At 37.6% G+C, this 11198-nt stretch overlaps 1 protein-coding gene across 1 annotated transcript; it reads left to right on the plus strand.

Moving 5' to 3' along the window:
* Positions 1-7452: 7452 nt before the first annotated feature.
* On the plus strand, positions 7453-11197 carry LOC116010902 (protein FAR1-RELATED SEQUENCE 5-like). Its single transcript, XM_031250395.1, has 3 exons — positions 7453-7504; positions 8799-9630; positions 9790-11197. The coding sequence occupies exons 1-3, from the start codon at positions 7453-7455 to the stop codon at positions 11195-11197; spliced, it is 2292 nt and encodes a 763-aa protein (XP_031106255.1).
* Position 11198: the final 1 nt, after the last annotated feature.

An 11198-nucleotide genomic window follows, 5' to 3' on the forward strand; every position in this document is an offset into this window, starting at 1 on the left:
CTATATATATATATATATATGTATATATATGTATGTGTATATGTATATATATATGTATATATGTACGTATATATATGTACGTATATATATGTATGTGTATATGTATATATATATGTATATATGTACGTATATATATGTACGTATATATATGTATGTGTATATGTATATATATATGTATATATGTATATATATGTATGTGTATATGTATATATATATGTATATATGTATGTATGTGTATGTATATATATATGTATGTATATATATATATGTAAGTGTATATATATATATATGTATGTATGTATATATATATATGTATGCATATATATATATATGTATATATATATATATATATATATATATATAGAATTTTATTCAAATGTGGCCGCGCCCTTACGTAATATTGAGTGGTGCATTTCTTAACATTGAGTGGTGTAAACCGCACGGCCGCACGTAAGGGCGCGGCCACACTTGAACATGACCCTATATATATATATATGGGCGCGGCCACACTTGAACATGACCCTATATATATATATATATATATAAGCGCTCCTGTGAAATTATCCCCTTAGGTGAGAAATAGGATGAAATATAGACCATTGAATTTAATTTTGATGAATGATCTCAAACATTGGATATAAAATTTGCGTATTAATTGATCTGTAGTAAGATTAGTGTTCTTAGGCAAAATCGTCCGTAGCCTGTCTACTAACCTTTCCCGCTTCTTTGTTTTCTCTGTTTCCTCTTGAACAAGCTAATCTCCTTTGAAGAAGACGAAGTGAAGTTGATATGTCATGAAATAGCCTATTATTTGTGCTCATTTATGCTTGCTTTTTATTAAAATGTTATGTAAATGAATGTGGAATAGTGATTAATTTGGTGCATTTTGTTTGAAAGAAGAAAAGAGCGAGTAACAGGCAAGCAAGCATGAAAAGATGCTACTCTTGGGAGAAAATGAAGATTTAAAGCACAAGGAAAACATCCGAGAGCACACCGGGGAACAAAGGAGCAAAACAATAGCGTGAAGGTTGTCTAGAAGAACTCACGCTGACACTCACACCTTGAGTGTCAGCGTGAGTCCACACCAAAGTTTCTGATTAGGGGACTCACGCTAAGACTCACAGTGTGAGTCTCAGCGTGAGTGTGCTGATTAGACTATGATCAGTGAGACTCACACCGTGAGTTCCACCGTGACTTCTTATCCTGAAGGCTACGAAAATGCGCGAATTTTAGACTATAAATACATCTTGGTGGTTATTTTCTGATTACTTTTGAATGTTTAAACTCTCCTTTTAGTTCTTCTCTCTAGGAAACTTTAGAAAACACTTCCCACACTTGTAATCTACCATATTTTAGAAGATTTAGAGATAGAATTCCCACATTCAACTTCAATTTCCAGATTATTCCTTGCAATTAAATCATAAAGTTAAGTTATCTATTCCATATCTTTGCATTTATATTTCTTAAAGTTTTGAATTATATGTTTATTACTTCTTGCTTTACATTCCAAATATGAATAGTTAAACATATTTAGGATTTGAATTGAACTTCCTTGAATATGAATCCCAATATGAATTAAATTGCATAAATTAGGTTTTGTATTGTCTTAATCTTGAACTTGGCTATGAATTGAGTGGAATTGATTTGACTCTTCATAATTATGGTCAAATTATGCAAGAGATATTTGGAATTGGTGTTTCATCTATGAGAATAGGGCTATACCATAGCCATACCTCTCATATTTCTTAGTCACCTTTGAGAAAAGGAAGTTTGAAGGAAATAAGCACACAAAGTGTTTGTTAAATTGCCTCTTCTAGCCAAGTTACCATGAGAATGGGACTTAGGATTAGTTGATAGTCCAAATGATCACGAGAGTGACATTGGCACTTAAACCATTTCCTCAAGTTCATCATTAGACTTCCATAGCTCAAACTTTAGACATAAACATGATTTTATTCAAGGATGTTTGGTTCAAATCTCTATTTCATTTATTACCTTTTAATTCACTTGATTGTTCTCATTATTATTGATTTCTAAAACATGCACTACTCAAATATCTTTAGGTTAGCTTTCAAACACTATATGAACCTATGCTTAACCCCTCATTACTTAAACTCCCATTTAGCCATTACTTGAAGACGATACACTTATACATATATGTATATATAAACATACATATATATATATACATATATATACATATATGTATACATACATACAAATATATACATATATGTATACATACATACAAATATATATATATATATATATATATATATATATATATATATCATGGTTGAAAAAATCGCTAGGCGCTCCTCAGGCGCTCGGGGAGCGCCTAGTGCCTAGGACGCCTAGGGGGGGATTAATCGGCGCCAGTGTATTTTTTTATTTTATTTTTTATTTTTTAAAAGTTTGTTTAAGTATTTTCAATTTTTTAAAGACTAATAATTAAAAATTATATAATACTTTAATAGTTAATACTAAAATATTAAATATTAACCTAAACAATATCTAGAGTTTGTACAATTTAAGGTTATTTTGCTCAAAACGATGTTGTTTTGAATGAAATAACCCATTAACATAAAGAAGAACAATAGTTAATTGCCTAAGTAGGCGGCCTAGTCGGTGCCTAAGAGGTCTAGTCGGCTCCTAGGAGACCTAGGCGGTCAACGTCTAAGCGGCCTAGGCAGTGCTTAGGCGGCCTAGGCGGAACTTAGGCGGCCTAGGCGGTCGCTTAGCCGGCCAGCCGCCTAGACCACCATTTAAGGTGATACGCTAGGCGGTTGACCGGCGCCTAGCGCCTAGGCGGGGATTAATCGGCGCCTAGGCGGGATTTTTGCAACATTGATATATATATATATATATATATATATATATATATATATATATATATATTTGTATGTATGTATGTTAGGAACATATTGTAATAGGTTTTGATGATACCAAATGTAATTCATAATCCCCTAAGTCTCGATAGATAGGAAATACTTGTAAGTTCGACAAGTAAACTAAGAGCGAAAATACAACCTGGTAATTGAGCTCAACTCGGAAAATATTTAAACTTAAGGTAAACTTGTTTGAACATCTTAGAAGTTTCGTGTTGTAAGCTTATAGATAGATCAGAAGAAGGCACGGGACATCACTGGAGGAATAAGGGTCTGCGAGACATCAACTAAGTCTCGAGACATAAGCAGAGTTCGAGAGATGGAATCTCTCGAGACATCAATCCAGTTCGAGACATGGGAACGAGACATCAAGTAGTCGAGACATCAACATTGGTCTCGACAAACTGGTACTTCTCCAAAACGAATGAATGGCAGTGAACACGCATGGATAAAGTAATCTAAGTTTGGAGAAGAAGAATATCATGGAGATAAAATAGTAAGGAGGTGCCTAAAGAATATTATGGAAGCTTAGAACAGCCAGAAGTGGATGCCACGTCAGATTTCCACAACAAACGGATAGAAAGTGCACCAATCCAAGGTCGGTCTTATTCCCTAAAACGAGGATCAATGGGAATACAAAAAGAGTAACTTTTGCCAAAAGAAGTAAGTGGAGCATGGACTCAAGATAGAGGAATATGGGATATTCACTACAAGACAAAAGGCTCAAGTTACAAGATCACCACTCCATTAAACATGCTAAAAATATGCAAGTCCCATGATCGGCATGGGAGACAGATTTCAAACGGAATAATTTTCCGTCCAACGGAATTATTCCTCAACTCTCATATATAAGGACGTGAAGACACAAGTCAAAAGTAGGTTCGAGAATTTTAAGCTATCATAAGAGGTGTCTAATTCAAACGTTCAAAGTGCAAGTGCTTAATCTGGAATATCATCCTTGATATTCACAACTGCGAGAAAACACATCTTAGTGTTTGAGAGAGTTACAAAGCTTTAACTACTACACATCTAGAAGGTGACCAAAGCTGCTCTACAAGGAAGATCATCCAACGAAAGCTTTTGGTCAGATTGGAGATTGTTACACACAACCTGTGACAATCGGAACAACCTTGCTTTGGAGAAGGCAAGAAGAGGCGCAGTAACCTGGGAGTTGTCTTGTGAAGATCCTGAGGCTTGAGGCGGGCTTCGTGATCAAAGCTCAAGCGCTCGATATTGTACTAAAAAGGGAAGTTTTAGTGCAATCCTTCTAGGGAGTTTCTAGAAGAAGAGTGGACGTAGGCGGGTTGGCCGAACCACTTAAAAATCTCTCTCGCATTTACTTTCTGCTTTTATCTCTTGCTAACTTATCTCTCGAACTGCACTGCATATAACCACACCTCTCGAACTAACTCAAACTCGTGCAAATTAAAAGGGGATAACTTTTCCGCTGCGCATAAAACTTTGTCTTCGTCTTGTGATGTGTCAGACCTAAACATCCTAAGTCCAATACACACGAGAGGTCGAAAAGATTTGCAAAATCTTATACAAGTCTATTCCCCCCCCCCCCCTCTCTAGACTTGTACCCCCCTTGGGACCAACAATGTATACATATATGTATATATATATATATATATATATATATATATATATATATATATGTATGTTTACATATATGTATGTATATATATATACATATATGTATACATACATACAATATATATACATACATATACATACATACATACATACATTTATACATGTATCTATGTATGTATATGTATGTATATGTATGTATATATATTGTATGTATGTATGTAGGTAGGTAGGTAGGTATTGGATATTACGAGAACAAGCCCGTATGAGAAAACTAAGAACTAATTACAACCTTATATCTGGAAAAATTGAACGCATCATATCAGATTTTTAAAAACATGTGGTCGCACTTTCGTAATTATCACCAACTTTACGATGCAAACGTGAACACTAAAATATGCATTTTTTAGACTTTTCCAGGTTTGCACATTTAGTATTAAAATTAAAGTTTGCACTTGCAAAAATGCGAAAGTACATTGCAATTAGGGTTTCGATTTTAGAGTTTCATGACTTGGTTTTTTATTTTATTTGGTCCAATGGTTCACTTTTTAAGGTCTAACATTTAGGGTTTAGATTTAAAATTTTGCTTTTTCGTTGATTTTATAGAATTTACCAGATTTACATATTTAGTTATTAAAGATTTGCATATTTAAGTTTTAAAGTTTGCACGGTGGAGTTGATAATAATTATGAAACTGTCACCACGTCTTTTTTTTTTTTCTTTTTGAAATCTGATTAGATCCATCAAATTTTACAAATGTAAGGCTGAGATTGGTTCTTATTTCTCTCCTACGAAGTGTTCTCATACATACATACATACATACATACATACATACATACATACATACATACATACATACATACATATATATATATATATATATATATATAACTTGGGCTTCCTAGTTAGAGACTTAGAGGATGTGTGTGGTTGTGAGTTTATTATTTTTATTTTATTTTTTAATTTTGATAATTTTTAGAGGGGTAAGTTGGGTTATTTACGCTTCTTTTAATTATCTATAGAAGTTTATATGACTGTTATGAAAATAATAATTAAGTTATTCTACAAATTTAAAATAGTTATAAGTAAAACTTAAATTCAATAAAATAGTACACTTGGAATTTTTTACTTGTTCACTTCATATTACCAATAATGTAGCAACTTATGCATGATATTTTTTTTAATAATTTTTAATTTGGATCCAATTTGACTTTTTCATTTTCCATCTCATTGTTAAATTAATAAGGAAAAAAAAAAACAACAGCAACTTCAAAAATATTAGCCGTGACATCTTTGTCCTAGGAACATGATGTCATCAGTGGCCATGGCGCTCTCATCCTTTGATAAGGATACTGGCCATGGCATGGTTGAAGAAAAGAAGAAGAAGAAAAAAGACACTTGAAAAAAATATTTGTAAGCTTGTCAATGTGAAGGGCTTAGGGCTATTAGTAGTGATCAACTTAGTGCCCGCAAATTATTTTGTGGATCCAGCTCATCAACAATTCATAACCCATGTATCATAATTATAGCATTATCACCACTATATTTATAATTCAACATCTTAGCTCATTAGTCCATAATTATGAACTATTAATCCTTCTCATCAACATAATCAATAATCAATCCATTATTAACATTGACCATCCCTTAATCACCACCATTAATTCATAAACATCATTAAGCTTCATCTTCATTCAATCATCATACTCATCCTTAATAATTATTCAATAATCATTAAATCATACCAACATCGTTACTCAATCATAATCCTACTCATTAAATTAAACACTAATCATTAACATTAACTACTAATCATAATCAATTAACCATTGCGATAATTAATCATCATAATACTTACTATATAATAAACAACTAATCACCAATTAAACACTAATCAACATTAATCACTATCATTAAATAATAATCCAATCAATCCACACCAACATTATTAATCGTTTTCATCAATACATAATTGCAATATCCTCATGTCTCAATTCCAAGAGTTTAAGGTTGTTCATATCTTCAGGGAAGGGAACCAATGTGCGGACTTCCTCGCAAACATAGAGTAAAACTCTCAGTGGGGCACATCAATTATTGAAAACCCCACCGGATGGTTTGATTGATCTCTTGCTCCGCGATGCTTCAAGCCAGGCGACCAATAGACGTCGCTAGTTTCTCGAGACCTTGGGGTCCCTCCCATTTACCAAAAAAAAAAAATCCTCATTACCTCATTAGTAGGCCTTAATCCAATCTTAATCCATCTTTCCCATCTTTTTGCCCAAACTTCTCCTAGCCACCACAACCGTTGCAAACCTAACCGCTGCTTGCCGGAAAAAGGACAGAGATGGCCGAAGCTGGAGGAAGAGGATGCCAACCATCTGCTGTTGTTGAACTCCTTGCCAAAGCCTCCGACGGAGGATGAAGGACGCCGAACGAAGCCGTGCCGTTCACCGCCATCCACAACCACTGGTTGCCTCGTCGCTGGTCTGCACTGCCATTGCCGCCTCTCTGCTTCATTGTCAACTCCCCTGCTTCTTGTCGTCTGGTTCGGACTAGAGAGATGGGAATGGGGATTGGGTTGGATTTTTGGAAATGAACAATAATCCCTCAGGCAATGAACATATGCTTTTATATATATATATATATATATATATATATATATATATATATATATATATATATATATAGGCTTCTGTTCCTATGAGTCCAACACCCCCCATGAGTCCCTGTGGACATCTGTGCTCCACTGATTGTTAATATTATTGTGGCTAAGATTTAATTGTTTTATTATTCTAGATTTTAAACAGATTTAAAGGTAAGGGTAGGGATGTAATTGAGAAATTAATTCACAATTAATAATACCAAAATTATAATTTTAATGTTGGTGGTTAAATTGTTGGCCAATTATTTTCCTGTCATTGCACGTTATTAGGCTTCGTAAACAAAACTTCCATCCCCGATGGCCGGTGAGATGGCGTTGCATAGTGAATCAAGATCACCATTGATGCCCACTCCGGCGACAGGTAATTTTTCCCCACCCCCCAGCCTAATTGTATTCGTTGGAACGGTTGCGGTTGTCTGGGGTGGCATCCTTTGTTCGAGCCTCCTTTGTACTGTGCAACATGAGAGGCTTAACTGTGCCGCCTTCGTATGATTTGCGGTGGTTGCTCATTTACATCCATATTAGGCGCACTGTATTTAGGGTAACTGTGATCCCATTGCTTTTCTACAGTGGTAGGTGGATGGTGTTTCCGTCGGGATTGAGCACTACGGGGTTCCAAGACTCGTTGTGTCTCTAAGCCAATAGTTCAGTAACAATTGAATGCTAGTTTACTAGAGTTGGTGTTGGGTGTTTGTTTATTTAAAACTGTATAGAGGAGCACAACTGTCCTTACTGAACAATTCTCTGGGAGGTCTTATTAGATGTATCGTTTGGCATTGGATATTGATGTTCTTAACACCTATTTCATAGCCTTAGAGATATATTGAATGTGTTTAATATTATAGAATTACGGTGTGGTGAATTTGTAGGATACTGTTTGCATATTAATATAATTCAACCGGGTTATAGAGTAGGTTTGCTCCTTCATTTGTAGTGGTACATCATAATGGTGTTGGAACAATGAGGCCATATCAGTGGGGCGCCGTATGGTTATGGGTGTACTGTGCTATGTAGTGAGTTGTACTGTGGTAGGCGGCCAAAATTAACTACTGTGCACCGTGTGATGGAGTTCTGTGCTAGCCGTCCAGACTCATCCCTCGTGGCTGTATGTATACTTCCGGGTGGTGTGATCGGAGAACATGGGTTTGAGCGGTATGGTGATTCAGTAACTGTGACAGAATTGAACTTAATTAGTAGTAATCTGAAATTTGGAGGAAGTCAATTTAGGAGTACTGGGTATAAGTTACAAATAGTGTTTTAAAACTAATAAATAAAAGGTGTTAGAGTATGTGGCATAGGTGTAGGGGTAGTAATGTCGGATAAGAAGTGTGTTATGTGGGTACGTATATTCGAGGACCATGCACCAACACCCGCGAGTCTGTGCAAATATGGTATTTTATCACCCTATAAGCTACTGTCAGTTAATATCAATTGCAATACATATGGTATTCATTATGTTTTTTTTTTTGGGATTTGGTGTCATTTCCATTCATGTACTTGTGGTAATCTGTTGTTGGTAGGATCTTGGGGTCTGTTATGTGCCTTCACAGGGTGTCGTTCGGTATTTGTTTGTTTTAACTCTGTGCGTCCCTACTACTGTCTCGCTTTGTTTTTTGTTAGTTATGGTTGTAAATGTGGTTTATATGATGTTTCAGGTAGCGTCAATATTTTTTCCCCCGAAACTGATTGCACGACCACCTACACCTCGAATGACACTAAGTTCTGGGCTCCGATTTCTGAGGATTCAATCACACCACACATCGGCCAGGTGTTTGGTACAGTTGAACAGGGTGAGGTGTTTTATTTTGAGTACGGTAGGGCGGTAGGGTTTGATGTGCGTCGTAGCACGGTGAAAAAGGATAGAAATGGAAACACAACGGTCCGCCACCTGGTGTGTTCAAGACAGGGGTTTAAACAAGTCGTACGAGACCAGTTTGCGGAATTGGAGGTGGGGAATGGTGTAGCAGTGGGTGGTTCGTGCCACCGGACATCGAATCGTGTTGGTTGCCCAGCTCGGGTTGTGCTGAAACGGGGTAATGCAGGTTCATTCATTGTGCACCTATTAGAAATCAGTCACACACACCCATTGTGCAGCGACGTGTCACGGCCCTTTCTGCGAGCGAACCGCTACATGGATGTTACCCACCAGAACTTTGTTGCTAGTTGTGCAAAAGCAAATATTGGACCTTCTAAATCATTCAAGTTGTATAGAGAGTTCGTTGGTGATTTCTCAAATATTGGGGCGACACGTAATGACTTTCGGAACATGAAACGAGATTTATTGGCATTAATTAAGGGTGCGGATGCACAAATGATTATTGCTAAATTCCGTGGGCGACAGGACCGGTGTCCAGATTTTTTCTACGACTACGCCATAGATGCAGAAGAGCAACTTTGCAGGTTATTTTGGACAGACCGTGTTGCACGGGAGAGTTACGCTTGTTTCGGGGATGTGATGTCGTTTGATGCAACCTACAACACGAACAAGTTAGTACTCCCTCTTTAACGTTTACACAATTAATCAGGTTTTTTTTTTTTCATTGTGTGGCCCCATTTTCATACCAAGCGATGGAAATTGGTGGTTGGTAGTCTATGAGGGGGGGAATGCCCCAATGGTGGTGTAACACTGTTAATGTATGTGTGCAGGTATAAATTGGTGTTCGTCCCATTCACCGGGATTGATAATCACAAGCGTTGTGTGGTGTTTGGTGCTGGGCTACTTGCTAACGAAGATGAGGCGTCTTATGTTTGGTTGTTAGAGAACTTCAAGCGTGCAATGGGTCAGGAGCCTATTTGCACAGTTACAGACCAGGACCCTGCTATGAGAAAAGCTGTGCCACAAGTTTTGAAGCACACACAGCACAGATTCTGCATGTGGCACATAATGTCAAAGGTCACTGAAAAAGCTGGACCAATACTAGCCAAGGATGCTGAGTTCCTTCGTAGTTTGAACGCAGTTGTATGGGATGAAAGAATAACTACTGAGGAGTTTGAGTTACGATGGCATAGTGTTATGGAACGATTCGGGCTGCTGGATCATACTTGGTTTAACCAACTGTTCGAGTTGCGCGCACAGTGGATCCCTGCTTTTTTCCGGGATGTACGTATGGGAGGTTTGTTGCGCACGACTTCTCGGTCTGAAGCCATCAACAGTGTTTTTGGATGTTCGACTAACCGCCATGCTAGTTTAATTGAGTTTTTATGCCATTATGACGGTGCAATCGAAGCTCAACGTTATGAGCAAGCAAAGCTAAACGCGGCATGTGAAGGGCACCTGCCTAAGATGACAACACCCTTGGCAATTGAGCGGCATGCAGCTGCTGTATATACGATACAATTGTTCTACGAGATTCAAAATGAGATTTCTAAGGCTTGTTTTTCATGCCGGGTCGTGAGTGTCCAGCAAACTGGGGTAGTTAAGCAATATGTGATACAGGACGTTTATGGTAACGAGTCCAAGGTGGAGTTTAACAGCGACGAGACTGCAGTCCATTGCACGTGCAAAATGTTTGAAAAGGTAGGGCTTCTGTGCAGCCATGGTTTTGTAGCTCTCAAAGATGATGGCATGGAAGTGATCCCGTCACCATACGTGCTTGTACGGTGGTCACGTGGTGCTTGTGTGCGATCGACGAGCCGAGCAAATAGCGAGGGTAACAACCACATCCCCCCGCAGCATAAACTGTGGGTTGATTTTCATACATGTTTATCCGTAGCAGGGGAAGACCAGGAACGAATACTAATGGTGAGTAATGCAGTCCAAGCATTAAGAGAGTCTTTGAGTGTGGGTGCTGACAGTACCCCTATGCGACGTGGTAAGCATTCTGTGATTGAGAACTTTACCGGAAATGTGGCTGTAGACCCAGTAGTGATACGCCCCCCAGTGGTGGCTCGTAACAAAGGTCGGGGGAAGCGTCTTAAAGGAAGCCGGGAAATTGCAGTGACTATGAAAAAACCTGGGGGACGGACATGCGCTACATGCGGACTGGCAAATGGACATGATAGTCGCAACTGTGTGTTACGGAAGATGAACCAAGAGTATGAGGGTTCGGGTTAGT

Source organism: Ipomoea triloba, chromosome 2 (genome assembly GCF_003576645.1).
Source record: "Ipomoea triloba cultivar NCNSP0323 chromosome 2, ASM357664v1".
NCBI classification, from domain to species: Eukaryota; Viridiplantae; Streptophyta; class Magnoliopsida; order Solanales; family Convolvulaceae; genus Ipomoea; species Ipomoea triloba.

Coding starts and splice junctions, on each gene's coding strand:
- LOC116010902 (XM_031250395.1), top strand. CDS start 7,453: ATGGCGTTGCATAGTGAATCAAGATCACCATTGATGCCCACTCCGGCG. Junction 7,505..8,798: donor GATGCCCACTCCGGCGACAG/GTAATTTTTCCC, acceptor ATGATGTTTCAG/GTAGCGTCAATATTTTTTCC. Junction 9,631..9,789: donor GCAACCTACAACACGAACAA/GTTAGTACTCCC, acceptor GTATGTGTGCAG/GTATAAATTGGTGTTCGTCC.